This window comes from Colletotrichum gloeosporioides (assembly GCF_011800055.1).
Source record: "Colletotrichum gloeosporioides strain Lc1 chromosome Unknown consensus_51, whole genome shotgun sequence".
In the NCBI taxonomy this organism is placed as follows: domain Eukaryota; kingdom Fungi; phylum Ascomycota; class Sordariomycetes; order Glomerellales; family Glomerellaceae; genus Colletotrichum; species Colletotrichum gloeosporioides.
Genome location: NW_025544696.1, coordinates 334,550 through 350,546, shown reverse-complemented (window position 1 = coordinate 350,546; position 15,997 = coordinate 334,550). Strand labels below are relative to the sequence as shown.

General features: G+C 58.2%; 4 protein-coding genes across 4 annotated transcripts; 1 reads left to right on the top strand and 3 right to left on the bottom strand.

The window, feature by feature from the left end:
- Positions 1-387: 387 nt before the first annotated feature.
- Positions 388-1,856, bottom strand: GCG54_00007905 (uncharacterized protein; the record flags this gene model as incomplete). The annotated part of the gene is made up of 3 exons (XM_045407880.1): positions 388-629; positions 688-1,731; positions 1,784-1,856. The coding sequence occupies 3 exons, from the start codon at positions 1,854-1,856 to the stop codon at positions 388-390; spliced, it is 1,359 nt and encodes a 452-aa protein (XP_045263269.1).
- A 2,421-nt stretch (positions 1,857-4,277) lies between these two features.
- GCG54_00007904 (uncharacterized protein) lies at positions 4,278-6,311 on the top strand (the record flags this gene model as incomplete). Its single annotated transcript, XM_045407879.1, has 4 exons — positions 4,278-4,509; positions 4,570-5,009; positions 5,068-6,059; positions 6,188-6,311. 4 exons carry the CDS (start codon positions 4,278-4,280, stop codon positions 6,309-6,311), a joined length of 1,788 nt encoding a protein of 595 aa, XP_045263268.1.
- Positions 6,312-6,578: 267 nt separating this feature from the next.
- GCG54_00007903 (uncharacterized protein) lies at positions 6,579-8,450 on the bottom strand (the record flags this gene model as incomplete). Its single annotated transcript, XM_045407878.1, has 1 exon — positions 6,579-8,450. The coding sequence occupies one exon, from the start codon at positions 8,448-8,450 to the stop codon at positions 6,579-6,581; it is 1,872 nt and encodes a 623-aa protein (XP_045263267.1).
- Positions 8,451-9,630: 1,180 nt separating this feature from the next.
- On the bottom strand, positions 9,631-11,451 carry GCG54_00007902 (uncharacterized protein; the record flags this gene model as incomplete). Its single annotated transcript, XM_045407877.1, has 1 exon — positions 9,631-11,451. One exon carries the CDS (start codon positions 11,449-11,451, stop codon positions 9,631-9,633), a length of 1,821 nt encoding a protein of 606 aa, XP_045263266.1.
- Between the last annotated feature and the right edge of the window lie 4,546 nt (positions 11,452-15,997).

The window sequence follows — 15,997 nt, the reverse complement described above, 5'->3', positions numbered from 1 at the left end:
ATCAACTCACCTTGCACCTGACTGCGAGAGTGTCTCCAAGACGGCGTCTCACATTGGAAAGGCGTTTCTCCTTCCCCATCTTTCCGTGCTGTTAGTCATGAACGCACACATTTGTCTTTTATGGTGTTTGGGATGGGTCGGGAAATCTTAGGCTTGGGACGGTTAAAGAGTGCAGGATCTCTTTTCTGGTTCCGTGTTTTCTTTTTGGAACAGATACAGACTGCGGGGCATGCATGCGCGAGCCATTTGTATCTATGATTGGAATCTGGGGCTATTTCAATTTGAACATAGTAAATGTCCACACTAAACCATGACCCTAATGCTGTTGATGGAACCGTCTCGTCGCTGCTGGAATGCTGCGGAAGAAGCAAGACAACGAGTCTATATTTAGTCTGAGCCGTGCTGGCGGATGTACCTCCGGATCTTCTCCTGGAAGACATCATCCTCGTCACGCCTGTTGTCACCCTCCATGACGTACATGTCCTCGTCTTCGTCCTCCTCTTGTTCGCGCAGGTCGTACTCCTCGTCGTCCGATGCGTTGGCATTGCGGAAGAGATACGCGTGGCGATCAAATTCATCCTCCGAGTCGACCTCGTCCTCGGGGTAGTCTGCAGTGTAGTGGTTTTCGGCTGTTATACGAAGTCAGCACCAAGTCCCTCTCTTGGTGTTCAAGTATATAATCCTTACCGTTCTCATCCTCGTCATCGTCGTAGTCCGAGTCGTCCTCGTCTTCATTCCCGTAAAACAGCTCCATGTCCTCCTTGGTATCGAACTGCAGCACGCCGATCTCTTCGGGCGGGATGTTCGCCAACAAGGGCTTGGACGGCGCGAGCTCATACACTTCGATGACGTAGTCATCGTCGTCGTCTTCGACCTCGCTGGCGTCCGTCATGGACTCATCCCGGTCCTTGCCGCCGTCCAGCTCCTTTGCGAGCTCGGGGTGCCGTTCCGCGAAGCGCTTGACAGGGGCCTTGGGTTTGAACCGCGATGGCGAGGAGGCTGTAGCAGCAGGAGCAGCAGCAGGAGGGGCTGGGTTTTGCAGCTCCATCGACTTGAGGTTCAGCCCGATCTCGTGGAGGACCCATTGGTCCATGTCGGCGGCGATCTTGCTCATGTCCTGGGTGGGCGCGACGCTGGGCAGGGGTTTGCGCTGAGATTCGACATCGGAACGAGGGGCAGAAGGGCGTTTGGTCTGGGGTTTCTTGGGCGCCGGCTTCGCGTCGTCGCCCATTTCGACCTCGGGGGCAGAGATGGCGGCGGCGTTTTTGGCGTCGAGGGCCACGGAGAGCCTTTTCGCTGTCTTCTTCTTGCCTCGCTCGACGAAGACTGCCGTCCCGTAGCGGCCGCGCTTGGTGACGCCGCCGGCCTTGAGGATCGTGCTGCCCGTCGGGGAGCTCATTGCCGAACGGGACATGTGGAATCGTCTGGGCTCGGTCGCGGGGTTCGCTGGGCGCTGAGCAGCAGAGATGGCCGGGCCCGGGGCCGGTGCCTCGGCGGCGGGGGGTTTGTCGGTCGGGGCAGCATTATCGGGCGCAGGCTGAGCGACGGGCTTTGCGGGAGAGCGACTCGAGTGCGGGAGCTCGTCGCCGGGCTTGGAGGTTTGTATCACGGGCTTGGTCGGGGAGTGGTGTAGCGAGCCCGCGCCGGACCGTACACTGGACTTTGCTGGTGCTATGCGTCGTCGGTAGACCCAGCTGCTGCCGCTTTGGTGTCGTTTCGCTGACTCAAGCTCTGCCGCTTGTCAGTCTGCGCTTCACTACGTCAAAAAAAGGAGGCAACATACGGAGGTAGGTTACCGGCGCATCTTCGTCGCCCCGCTTCCGCTTGATGTGGATCAAGTGAGGAGGGGCAGACATGTTGACGAGAAGATTACGGGCAGCGGTAGAGATGTGGTTAGGGGCTACTATGTGGTAGATGTTTGAACGGAGAGATTGGATTAGTCGTGGCAACTCGGAACTGGATGTCCCCGGTTCGGTGTCTGGCTATGCCACGTCGTAATTCATGCGACGATGTTGCTCTTCTTTTTTTGCTCGCAAGATGGATTTTTCTGGAAGCCTGCCGCACCAGCTGGTCGACGATCCATCTCAGATAAGACAAGTGGACGAGCTTATCGGTGGGGTATGTCATTGGCCAGGGTATTGACCGCCTTTGGCAGAATCGCGCAAGTGTCCGGGGTGATCCCAGCCCCTCCGGGCTGTTGGCTGCCATTGCCGGCTTGGGGAAAGAAGCCCCGCCTTGCGCCGATCAAGCTGGCAGCTTCGCTTCAAGACTGCTTGAGCACTCGGTCAGACAGATTGTCAATGCCACTGGACGATAAGAACCACTCTAGCGCATTAAATGGGACAGAAGAGCCGAACTGGCTGTGGGCAGCTCAAACTCTTTGGACGCGGGATGGCTGGCAACCAGGACAAGGGTCGTCCGGCCGAGACCTAGAGAGCTTGTGAAGATTGCTATGATGGTGAGCTCGATTGCGTCTGAAACCACCCGGTTCCTTCCGTGTCAATAAGAGTTCTGTGCTTGGTGAAAGAAGGCTTCTTGATAACTGAAATGTGCTGGCAACGTTGAGGCGTTGCTCGATTTCAGCCTTCGTGACGGCTGCCATGCGATTTGGCAGAGCTGCATTAGCTGAGCAGTAGCGGGTGGCTAGAAAACGCAGCAGCGAATCCGGCTAAGCAGACAATCAGCTTGTTTCTACTCTTGTGTGTTGGGTGGTTATTTAGATGGGGTTTTCATGCTCCGACATTGCCCATTCCACGCGATGCTCTGGCATGATGGAGGTGGCTGATAGCTTCCCCGGGGGGCGCTTCTGGAGGTCTCGGTGTCTGAGTGTTTGTCCCGGTCTGGGCCTTTCCATTGGGACCCGCGAGTCGGTGGGGCAAAGCCTGGCTCGTGCATTGCGGGAAAGTCCCCAGTACCTTGGAAACATGGACAGCCACAGCCAATGGGCATGTTCCCGCAACTCCCCAGCTCGGGACATGTCCAGGGATGGTGACGCAAAAAGCATGCCGACGGAGGCAGTGAACGGGTAGGATTTGCCTGTTCCATTGCTGATAGCCGCTACTGGCTGCTGTTTAGTAGCTCCATTATTGGGGGGGAGCTTCTGATCCTTTTTTGTGCAGATGCAGTTGCAGTTGCAGCTGTCCGGGTGGCCGGCGTCAACAGAATTGGGGCGGCGAAGGGAGGTAGTTGACAATCTCGTCCCATACCTCAGCGTCATTCTTTGCCTGTCCCAGGTTTCGCAGTAGTCATAGGCCATCACGCTCATGTGGGGAGGCAGTTTGATGGCCGCCACAACAAGCAATAGGTCCAGTTTCTCTTTATGTACGCCTGAGTATTGTTTCTCAATCTGCACTTCAGTGGACCATCCCATCTCGCCTCGTCACTACCCTTAGCTGCGCCATACAGCCAGGTTGGAGCGAGTGCTGGTTTCTGCCAGCCACACCTTCCCAACCTCTCTTCCCGTATTCCCCCTCTTGCCTTACTCAAGTCTTCCCCTTCCCCAACACACGTTGGACATAGCACCCATGGCATAATCATGCAATGGACCCCTCCTGTGCCACAGCTTCCCTGTTCTGAGCTGCTGCACCTCCCAACGTCAGACACCAGTCTTCCGGCTTCTGACCTCCCTGCTATCTGAGCTCCCCTCGCCTTGGCTGATCAAGGTGGCATCTGCTCTTCCGGTCCCTACGTCGTATCTCTCCTGTCCCACGGGTAAGTTCATCATTCTGTCCTCGTTTTCTGCTCGTAGGTCAGCTCGTCCCCTCAAAACTGTTTCACTCGCACAAACACGTAACCCCCGATCCCTCTTCGTTGCGTGAAACACTCAGACACGAAGACTCCACTTTGAATTCCTCACAAAGAATTGGCCTTGTTTTCGCTTCTTTACCTTTTTGCTTTTTTCCACGAAGGCAATCCAACGCCTTCTCGCTCCTCACGGCTAGCATCGTAAGGTATCACCCAGAGACAGCCGCATTCGTCAGCGTTTCTATCCACGCTCAATCCAATCCACAATCCGCCACCTTCACCGTGGGCTCCAGGGGGACGGTCTCTATCTCTGCATCTCTTGACGAGTTTTTCCCTCTTCCGAAGCAAGAGAAGTGTGCCCTTATCTGAACTGACTCTGAAGTGTTGTAGAAGGCAGCAGCCCCCAAACCCAAAATACCCGCCTGCCCGGAAACTGCTCGAATGATCGAGTTGGCGGAGTGACAACGACCTTCTTCCACACTTCGAACACTTCAAACCTTCACATACCTTGCCGCGGAAACCAGCATCAAAAAATGGTTTCCGTCACCATCTCCTACCGCCAGCCGGGCACCCAGCCGCCCATATTCGTTGCGGGCTCCTTCTCCGATCCACAATGGCAGCCTCTTGAGATGCAATTCACCACCGACGAGGGAGGAGAGCATACATTCTTCAAATCCGTCGAGGTACCGCCAAGCTCGCAGATCCAGTACAAGTTTCGTGTTGGTCTTGGTGACTGGTGGGTTCTCAACCAAAGCGCTACTACAGGTAAGGTCTCTCTAGCTCCGATCCCAACCGCATCATGCCTGACATGACGTGACCCTGCAGTAACCGACGACTCTGGCAACCAGAACAACGTCTTGACGGCCCCGGCTTCTCAAGAATTCACAGAGGTGAATGGTGTCAAAACCAACGGCGAGCAAAAGAACCACCAGACGGACTCAAATTCTACCAACATGGATGCCTCAACTATTGCCGCCGCCCACTCGACTGCTCAGCTTGAGCCGAAGCCTAAGATGATCGACCACCTGAAGGACGAGGAACGGCAGCGACTCTCGTCGACCCCGATTGAAAAAGTTGCAGAGACTGCTGCAGAGGTTGCCGACACTGCCAAGAAGCTTGACGCCGAAGACAACGCGGCCCGCCTCACACCACTGGCTCGTATCAAGGATGAAGAGAGGCAGCGTCTTTCTTCTACCCCGATTGAGCAGGTTGCTACTACCGCAGCGGAGGTTGCTGACACGGCAGAGATGCTGGACGCTGATCAGGTACGCATCTTTGGCAAGATCGCAGACGATACAAGACCTCAGGGCTAACACAGCGCAGGACTTTGACGACAAGGATCTGGCGGACGACGGCCCTCCGCCTCTGTTCGCCCACGAAGCTCTCGGCCCGTACGAGCCATCGAATGATATTGAGGATGCTACGAAGGAGTATGAGCACCACGGCACCGTTGAGTATGACGTCGACAAGTACGACTTAAACGACCCGGCTCTGGAGAGACTGCCGTCAAAACGCGATGAAATTCTGAACACCGTCCGAAACGTGGAGACGGGTCGCAACGAAGACCAGACGTACTTCCACGGCACTCCCATGTCACCCATCGTCGGATCTAGAAAAGCAAGCCTCGACCCATACGAGGAGGCCGTGCTCTCGCCAGGCCCCTCTAGCCCAGGTCTAGGCAAGAAGCTTGAACTGCCTAGGAAGAAGCAGGGCTCAATGGTGTCGGAAAGATCGCTCGCTTCCCTAGGCTCGATTGTCGAGGAGGAGGGCAAGGACTCGCCTGGGGTGGATGAGGCGAACCGCGAGACCGAAGGTCCGGTCCGCGTCCCTAGCCCCGCAGTCCGTCCAACACCCAACGTCTTCACCTCTCCCGCTAGCGACGAGGACGAGGGAGTCGTTATGAAGGGCTCCAAGTCGAAGTCAAAGAAGAGCGGCGAATCTGGCAGATCAGAGTCTCCCGACTACAATGGTAACACCAACGGCAAGCATTCGAGAGACCTCTCCCCGAAGACGCAGCCCGCACAGCCGGACAGCCCGAGCATTCATGTGCAGCCCCCCGACGACGTAGCCGAGTCCAGCAACGCCGCTGCCTCCAACCCAGATGGAAAAGCCTCGACGACTGCCCGAGACGAAAGCCACAAGGGGCAGCTTAAGAAGCGCGGAGGAGCCTCATCGACCGACCGCCCGGGAACCCCTTCGTCCATACACAGTGTCGCCGACAGCAAGGGCAACTGGCTTTCGGCCTTTTTCCGCGTACTTTTCGTTGACTGGATCGGCGGTCTGTTTAGCCGGTTGTTCGGCAGCAAGAGAAAGGCGTAAGGTTTTCTCACCTCCTTCCCGGTTCTTGAAAGATGAAGAGAAGAACACTAGCTGCCGATAATTAGGCTGTTGCTTGTTTTTCCTTTTGTTTTTACGTTTTAATACTCCTCACGAAATCTGACAGGTTGACTTTTGTCCGCAGGATGCTGGCCACGAGCACGGCTGCCATCGTTGCCGGGGTTGCATGGTGGAAGTTCGCCTTGGACGGAGACCTGAGCTGGCTTGAGACGCGGCTCGCCGCCCTTTAGAGTCAGGGAGTGGAGATCGACGTCTCGCTCACACGAACATGTTTGTACAGTTAATCGAGGTGGCATTGGTATTTGAGGGTGGGATTAGAGTGGGATGGAATATGAGGCCCCCTGAATTTGGGGGAGTATGGACAGCATGCACACAGAAAACACGCATTTGGACCACAATCGAGATCCCAGACTTTTGAAATCAATGCTTCGCATGTATGATCGCTGCAAAACGGGGTCATGACAATCTGCGTGACTGTGAAGAGGAGCGATGCCGGCTCAAATGACTCTCCAGACAGCACCAGCCCTCGGGGTATCTCTCTTGCCGCCGTCGTCCCCTTGCCTGTTCATCTTCTTGATCCACTCCGTCTCCCTCTGCACAGCAGCGGCCTCAATCTCCTCCATGACGGCCAGCTCGCCGAGCATATCCTTGATCAAGCTCTCGCAGTCGTCCAGCATCCTCTTCAGACTGGACGTCTGCGCCACGTCCTCCGCTTCTTCTTCTTCGCCGTCGTACGCCAGCTCCTTCAGCTGCAGATCCCAGCCCTCGAGGCGGCGGACGAGGAGGGCGCACTCCTCCTTCCAGCGGGCGTCGAGGCCGCCGCCGAAGCGGACCTCGAGGTTTGCGTCGAGCAGGGCGGCGGGGTCCGAGTCGGGGCCGTCTGCCCTCGCGCGCGCGGCTTCGAGGTCGGCGAGGGAGGAGGCCCAGCGCTCGAAGGCGCGGACGAGGCGGTTGTGTTTGCCGCCGGGGGAGTCGAGGGACCAGAGGGACGTGAGGAGGGCGTCGAGGCGTTGGATCTTTTCCTCGAGGAGGCCTTTTCTGGGGGTGGCCCAGCGGTGCAGGGCGGCTACGTTGAGGCGTTCTGCGGCGTCGGCTTCGAGGGCGACGAGGTCCTTTGAGGAGGTCGCGAGGGCGGCGTGGAGGGAGGCGAGGTGGGACCGGGCGGAGGCGTGCCATTGGGAGGTGGTCGCGGGGAGGTCGCGGTGGAGGAGGTGCAGTTGGAGGAGCTCGGTTTGGAGGCGGGATGTTTCGGCGGAGAGGGCGACGTTTGTGGGGAGCTTGGAAGGGGAGGGGGGCGCGAGGTAGGTTGCTGTGAGAGGCTTCGGGGCGAGGTTCTTTGCGGGGGAGTAGTGCTGCTGGAGGGTTGTGAAGGCGGGTTTGAGGAGGGGTTTGTTTCGAGGAGGGGATCGTGGGGAGCGCGGGGACGCGGGCTGGGAGGTTTGTTGTTGCTGTTGTCGGACGGGGGGTTTCGGGTGCCGGGGGGAGGTTGGAGTGGTTTGTTGGCGGGTTGGCGGTTTGGAGGGGGGTTTGGTCGAGGCTGTGGAGCCGGCGCGGGTTCGGGTCGAGATGCTCGCGACGGAGGGCTTGTGGGTGAGGTTCGTGGTTGAGGTCGTGGCGGTTGAGGTCGTTGAGGTCGAGGAGCCGGAGCCCGGACGCGGTGGTCTGGCGGGGTCTTGGGCTGCTGCGGAGCCGGGCCGTCTGGCGGCTGCTGTGGATGATGCGAGGGAGGTTGTGGAGGTTGACGGGGCGCCGTAGAGCGACGTCGGACGGGGTTTTGGGGCCGTGGCCCTGGACGTCGTGGAGGATGGATTTGGAGGAGGGAGAGTCATGCTTCCGTTGAGGGTTGCCACGCTCCGCGCGCGGGTGTGGCCTAAGCCTGGGCCCGTGGAGGACGTCGGTGCGGTTCGTTTCTGGGCCAGGCCGCTCGATGTTGTTGGTCGCGTGCTGCTGCTGCTGCTGCCGCTCGTTCCCGGGAGGTTGCTCGTCGAAGATGCGGCGGGGTTGCGGAGCCTGTTCAGGCCTGCGGTCGGCTCGCGGGTTGACGTGGTCCGGGTGGGAGCGTTCGCGGTACGCGATGATGGTGCGGTGGTGGAGGAGGATGTGGACGAGGCATCTTTGCGGGCGGCGGTCTGGCGAGTCGAGGAACCGCGGGAGAGCAGCGAGGACAGCGCCGAGGGCTTCTTCTTAGTTGCGGCGGCGGCTGATGTGTCGTTCAGGCTCCCGGAGGAAACGTTGCGGGTGGTCGGGCGTGTCGGGCGCGGGGCGGGAAGGCGGCTTGGAGAGACGTTGCGCTGCGGAGCGGTGGAGGAGGAGGAGGAGAGGTCTGTTGGTTTGCGGAGGGAACGGCTGCGGGCCAGCGAGGAGGACATTTTGGGTAGCGGTTACATTCGACTATGACCTGCGGAGGCGTCGGGCTCGGGTTCGTGCGCCGGTTGAGGGCGAGAATTGGATTCCAACATGCGGTTTTTCGCGATGAGGCTGGAGAGAAAACGGGCCGTGGTGTTGATGTTGATCTCAGGGGGCGTGGTGGTGGTACTTGCGGTGTGGGGGTTGCTACGGGGGTGCGGACGACCCACCTCCAGAAGCCGACGTCTGTGGGTGGAGACCCGGGGGACGGCAGATGGCAGGGTACCTGGGCGGGCGGACGTGTGTTGGTGGGAGAGGTAGTATCGCAGTAACGTGGCTCCGAGAGAGTTGGAGTCTATCGAAAATCAAGCCGCCGGCTTGCATGCGCCCCTGATTAGCTTCCCGACGCTCGGGCTGGGTGGGCTTGCTTTCCTCCCTTTGCATATTGGGACGTCGGGGGGGACGAGGGTAACGGGCTGGCCCGACCGACGCCTCCTTCCGTTCGTCATTCGGGTTCGGAGGGATGGATACTGGCGCCTATGGCACCTTGCGATGAACGCAATTTCCGGCGCATCCGTGGGAAAATCATCCGCACCGCAGACTTTTTCGACGGTTGGTGTTCGCGACGCGCAAAGGAGGTACGGCAGGGTCTCAGAGCTATTTTCGTCGTGCGACGGACAGGTGGCCCAAGGCAAGGCATGCTCATGATGCCCGCTTGACTGTCGTTGAAGTTGCACACATCTCACGCGCGAAAAAGGGAGCTGCAGATACGATTGTTTCAGAAGTTTGAATTTCGTTTAAAATTTGAGCCTCTAAACCAGGGGGGAGGGCCAACATCGCATGTGCCCAATTCTTTTCGTCTCGTTATCAAGCTTTCCGTCGTATGCCCAGAGCCTGCTTCAAGCAAGTAATGAACCTTGTGTGGTTGAATCTTCCTCCTTTGAACCAAAAGGTGGGAAGAGAAGAAGAAAATTTGAAAGAAGAGTTGTGGAAGGTGTGGCTTCCCCGCGCTATACACAACACACAACACAAATCATAGGGAGAAAGGGTATCAACCGTCCGATCTCTCTGTCTAGTTTCCACAAATGAAGTTTTTTGGTTTCCTGGGGGTCCATGTAATGCAAACCGTCTTGAACCAAATGCCGTCCAAATTCCCTAGTCCAAGGGGAAGAGAAGAAGTGAATTAATGATGCTGGTGATCTCTTAGGCTGCTACCATCTGAGGGTGGTGCTGTTGCTGATGGTGATACTGCTGTCCTTCGGCAGGCTGTTGTTGCACAGTCGAGTGCTCTTCGGATGTAGCTGCCTCGCTGCTGTTGTTCGCTCCGTCAGCATCGCTGCTGCTCTGCGGGTTGCTCTCGAGGTGGGCGAGAAGCTGGCGGAGGTCTCTGCCGTTGCGGTTGAAGACGGTCAGGCACGATGCGCACATGCGCACATAGCACCACTGGCACTTGAAGCGGTCCTCCGTATCGGCCTTGCCGCAGGTCTGGCAGCTGAGGGCGTAATTGCGGTTGCGGGTGCGATCGACGGTGCGGTGGCGGGCGTAGCAGTCGAGCATGCTCTCCTTGATGGGGCGGGCGCTGTACACGATGGACGGGCTGGGGGGCTCCGGGGTCGAGATGGGGAAGAAGGATGCGCGCGGGTCGGCAGGCATGTCTTGTTGCTGCTTCATCTCGCGGTACTCGACGGGTTCCTGGCCCGGTCGCTGGTCCCGGCGCATGTCGCCACCCTGCGGAGCATGCTCCCGAGCTGCAGGAAGCCATTGACCCCTCTGCTGCTGTTGCGGTGCCTGCTGCTGCTGATTGGACGAGTTGCGAGCAGGGAACTGGCCCTGTTGCGCCTCCGGGCTGATGGGACTGACGGCAAAGTCTCTGGTGATGGTCGGGGGAGCCTCGCTGTTGGTCGTGGGCGGGTCGACGCGCATCTGCGGGAGGCTTCTGGCGTTGTGGACATTGTGGGCGTTGTTGCGGTCCGTTGTCACTGACTTGCGCGGGATGGGCTGCTGCTGTTGCTGTTGCTGCTGCTTCTGCTCCGCGGCGGCGGGCTCCGGTGACGAGGCCGGGGAGATGGGCGAGACGACGGTGTCAACGACGGGCGTCTTGACGTCTTCCTTTTCGTAGTCGGGCGTAGGCAGGCGCTGGGACGGCGAGAGCGCGGTGTCACTGTGTGAGGCTCCGACGTTCGCGCCGTTGGTCTGGTTCTGGCCGCGGACGTGCGAGACCTTCTCGCGCAGTCGCGACGCCTCCTGGCCCATTTCTTCTGTCGGTTCTTGCGTGGAGGGCAGGTTCTGGAGATGGATGGGCCGGATATTCCTGCCGGGGAGCCCGGAAGTAGAGCGAGGGGGGAATTGTTGCTGTTGCTGTTGTTGTTGTTGCTGCGCCGAGGTAGGAGGAGCCGCGGTTGACGATGGTTGCGCGGTGTTTGGTGTAGAAGCAGCAGTCGACCCATGACTTACTGCCAGTTTGAGATCTGGCACCTCTATATTGCGGTCAGATTTTACAGATCTCCTCCTCCAGAGAGGCCTTTGCTGCTGGGGCGAGGTGGATGTGAAGCTGGTTGGGCTGTCACCACCAGCCGCTGCCTTTGCTGGAGGGGGAGGGCCCTGCTCGCGGGCATAGGCGGGGGACGGCGGCAGGCCTTTGTTGTGTGTGAGGTTTGGTGCGCCGAGACGGGAGTAGGAAGCCTCATTGTCGATGGATGACACTGAGGTGGGCGTCAAGACTTTTGATTCTTTTGTTGTCCCCTCATGGTCAGAGGGAAACATTGGAGCCGAGTCTCGCTGGGTTGACGGTGACTTGGCCATGAGGGACTCTCCTGAACTCCTCGAGTACGCCGACAGCAGACTTCCGATAGATCCAGTGGGCGAATGTTCCTCTTGCTGAGGCTTGGGAGGAGCGGCCGGCTTCGTCGCAGCGACTGGGCGGCGGGCTATATGCATCTTGGGGAGCTCTTTCGTCTGAAGGGGAGGGAGAGGCGGGAGGGACTGGTTGAGGGGTTGCGGCGGCGGCAAAGGTTTGTCGGACATGGCGGGCGACTTTGGCGGAGGGGATCGTATTGGGACACGAGGTATCGAGGGAAGTCTCTTTATGACCCTGTCACCGACAGAAGGAGAAGAAGGTTGAACGGGGTCCGGCGGCGGAGGTGGAGGGTTGGGTAAAGCTTTTGAGAAACGAGACCTCCCCTTCTTGGAGGAGGAACGGAGGAAGTCCATATGCATGTTGTACGGGGCTCTTTGGCTATAATTGGGATGATTCCGTTCCCCCTTCCCCTATGCTACCTTGCCTCGCCTCTCTCTAGGCCTCTCTGGCTGTGACTGCGGCGTCGGACTTTGCTCTCGTCTCCCAGATTCTTACCCAATCGGCTGGGGAGGAGAACCAAGCAGGAGGGGGGAATCAAGGAACCAAATTGACCCAGGCAGGCCGGTGGGACTCGACAACGTGGGACGAAGGAGGGAAGGACGGAAGGCTATTGGAGCGATGGTTCGGAGTTGAACACGACGTTCAGTGCCGTAACATGGTGATGCTGGAAGGTTACCAGCATCAAGGGTTGTGAAGAGGAGGTGTAAGGTGTAGTAGTAAGGAGTACGGAGTAGATGACGAGGATTGCGCGACGAGGACAGCAGCAAGTGCCTGCAGGATATGTGGAGGAGGGGAGATGCTAGAGGAAAAGAAACTCGAACGGCGTTCGCAGTAACAGGAGTTGGATGATTGGAACTCGGGACTGGGAGTGGCAGAGAGGGGGGCGAGGATGAGAACAATGACACCAGAGGACGCCGGGGGAGGGGGGTGGAGGGGCGTGTAATTCGGGCCTCAAGTAACAAGTTTAATGCTGGCAGCCACGGAGAACCCTGCTTCGAGGATGGGTGGAGGAGGGTCTGGGTCTGAACATTTGACTCTCTTCTTTTTTTTTTTTTTCTCTTCGGTGGTCTCCTTTCCTCGGTTTTCGGACGGTGGATTGACCAGGATGTGATCTGAATGCGCGTAAAAGCTGAGTGTAAATGGATGCTAATGGAAGAGACTCAAGTACCTTTTTACACTATTTCGGACCATTTGCACGTCTGCAACGTGTTGGACGCTGTGACCGTGTTGGCACTGGAGCTGTTCTTAGCGTGCAGTGCGTGCCTGTCCAGCTCAGCAAGGATGCGGCGGGATTCCCGTCGTCATTGGCTCCGTCAGATTGGAACCGGCCCCTCCCAGGTGCAGGCTCAGGTGCAGAGCAAGGCCAGCCTCTTTCTGTCTGCGACCTTGAGACTTTCCCATCGGCAGCCCTGCATTCAAGAAGAGAGCTGCACACCGGAAACTCAGGAACAGGTGCTCCTGGCCCCGGTGCTGAGGCGGGGCTGGGAGGCTGTTCGGGGCTGGTGCAGCACTTCCAATGCACTGGACATGGGCCATTCAGCACCCCGATACCCGACGGGATGCTGATATCAGCCACCCACTCCACTGACAGCACAACCGCCCGCCACGCCACATCGTCGTCCATGAACATCAGACAGCACAGCCAGCCGGGCATCGCATCCCACGGACATCCAGCACCACGTTTCCAGCACCTCCAGCACCTGATCAAGCCCCGAACGCTATTTTACTCATGCAAGCCATTCCTGAACGCACCATCTCCTCTCAAAGCAGCCAATACGGCGCGCCCTCTTCTGCGCTCTATGATTCACTTTTCATCTCCAATCTTAATCCTGCGTGCTTCGGCCTCTGTCAACTTCAAGACACTAATAAAAACAGAGAGACACGCTGACTGACAGACATGGATGCAGCAGCAGACGGGCAGACAGACAGACTGCCAATGGCAGCCTCTTACCCTCTCTCCTCTCTCTACGCACCCCTCCCGTCCGTCGATACTTGGCAGAGACCGGCGGATGCCAAGTTCCCAGGCTTGCCAGCAAGCATTCCCATCTCGATTCTCGATAGGCTGAAACCGCCCGCCGCTAAATAGGAGAAGAGAAAAAAGGGTCTTCCTTGCCGGGCCTGCGTTTAATCACCACGGATCGCATGTCGCAATTGTCAAGAATGCGACTTGTCACGAGTAAACCGTTCGAAATGACCATCTTCAATTTCTCAAGTCCACAATGTGGTCTGGATGACGCCATGCGGCGCCCAGCCAGCTACCACCACCAGCATCACCAGCTCCATCGGCGAGCAAACAATCCGATGCCTGATTTCTCGTCCAAGCCTTGAAGTCTGCTGGCCGGCGTTGGATGGCGATGGTCGTTTGCGGTCCGCACGCCAATTTTGGGGGCGCCAGCCATCCGCGTCTCTAGCCCGACACGCCGCGTAATGGGAGCGACAACGACGCCGTATCCGATTCGGTTGCTGTCTGCATTTGCATCAGAGCACACTCTATCGAATGACTACCCTGATGCACTACCACAGAACGCGGCCTGGTGGGCACGAGGATGCAGCCCGAACCACCAAACTACCGTTTGCTGCGTGCGCCTATCAGCCACTGCCCGATTGCAGCCAACATGCACAAAATGGCCCAGCCCAGCAGCTTTTCCATGCTGGAATGCGGTAACCGAAGAATGGACCGTTGCAGACTGGGAGACGGCAGCTGCTCGCCGCGAACCACTGCAGCTGAACACAGAGGCCGTCTTCCGGCCTGCGGGACGTGGCAGAAGCCAAAGCCGCCTGATGTCTTGGTTGAGCCTTGCTAGGGTTCGAATCGCTTCATCGACCTTTCGGGCCCTTCTCTTGCTCTTCCCTCCTGCGCTTGCATCTGTCTGTCCATCAGCCTTGGTTTCGCCGTCTTCTAGACTCCGATATTGACAGCTGGTCTGCGCTCGCTCGCCGTCGCCGCGCGCCGTTCCAGCAATTTGAGTCAGCCACGGCGGCGAATAGCGATCTGCGCCAGGGAAGCCAACCAGATTGCTAGACACCGGGAGCCCTACGAATGTCTGGGTCGATGATGAGGGTCGCATCTCACTTCTAGAGGCCCCCGCCAGGCAAATCCCCGTCCGGCATCAGAAAAACGGGGGGCGGTGCCTTGCCTTGCGGCTCGCTAAGCCCAGCAGTAGAGGCCTGCCGAAGCCTGCCCTTCACCCCCTGAGCGAGGAATATGTTTGGAAAGTGAGGTGAAATCCAAGTCTGATGAGCATCGGATCGCCCCTGAGAAGCGCACCGGCACCAGGACGGCACGCTCAACAGATCAGTCAGCGCCGCAAACCGGGCAAATCAGACGTGTGCCTGGCGACGCTGAGCACGGCAGGGGGCTCGCTGTTTGCACGAACCGGTTTGAGCCATTTGACTTCTCGGTCGTCCAAGTCTCACAAGCATGCCCCGGGCGCGTCCTGGTGGATACATCAGACCGAAGGCGCCGTGCTTTCCCTGCGACCTGTGCATTCGCCCACCCCTGAATTCGATGACGACGGAAGGTCGGTTCCCGCCGCCCAGGTACACAAAGTTGGGACGACACGAGAGGTGTTAGATGCACTGTCGTTGCACCGATGCCACTGTTCAATGCTGAAAGTTCAGAAGATGGACGAGATATTCTTCATCGCCAGACTGCAGACTTCGCGAGAGTCGCACCGCAGACTAGAAGCAATACCGCGGCATCGTGCCGTTACGGGGTTCGTCCTACTACCTTAGGTCAAGCGGCCGTTTGATGAAAGGAACCAACGCTTTCAACCTTGGCACGAAAAGAAAAAAGACGCAGCCCATTCATCAAACCAACAAAGGCCTTGTTGACAAACTCTGTCGCGAGGATTCGAATCCCAACGCGCTCGAGGGGTGCCATCGCAGCATGCAGCCCGCGCCTCCGGGCACCCGCATCGCGGAAAATTAATTAACATTGAAATGACTTTTGGACCCCTCGCAAGTGTCGATGGAGCAGCTATGCGACGGTTTGTTTCACACCGGCAGGATTTTTAAGATGAGTTGCGATCCGCCCATTCCATCCGTCTCTTTTACCCGCCCCGATGTCCGTCGCCTGCATTACCCGCTGACCGATCAATTGATTGACGAGGTGATTGATCATTGATTGCTAGGGGCCGCGGAGAGATTCGGTCGAAGCCCGCGCCTGGTCGAGATCTTTGGAGTTTGGGGGCGTCCGAGTGGACACCAAGGTGATTTTTGATCTCCGGCGCCGTTGGACCGTCGCATTCTCCCACTTTTGCTCTGCCGCGGCCCCTCAATTCATGGTTTTCGTGGTTAGCTTCTTTTGCCGGTTGCCGCGGACAGAGTTTTTGCTATCCGCTTGAGTTGTTGCAGAGTTCTGCAGAGAGTTCTGCAGGCCGCATCAGCGCCATAACTGAGGCTATCGCGGCATCTGATACCTGTATAAGCTTCATCCGGTTTTCCCCAGTCTCATCGTGGACGGACCGTGAGAAAGATGAGATGAGGCACCATATCTCGTTGAGCCGCGGTGCCAGAGAGCACGTGTGTTATCGCTTGCATGGCGTCATACCCGATAGGGGACGGGCCCCCGGCTTATCGCGGGCAAGTCTCCGAAGTGCGGCCCCGACGAGGGGAGAGCGATACCGTATGCAGCAGCCGGATTTGCAATCTTTGGTGAGGAGACGACGGGGGGGTTGGAGAGATAGCGGTGCAGAATTGAAAAGAGCGGAG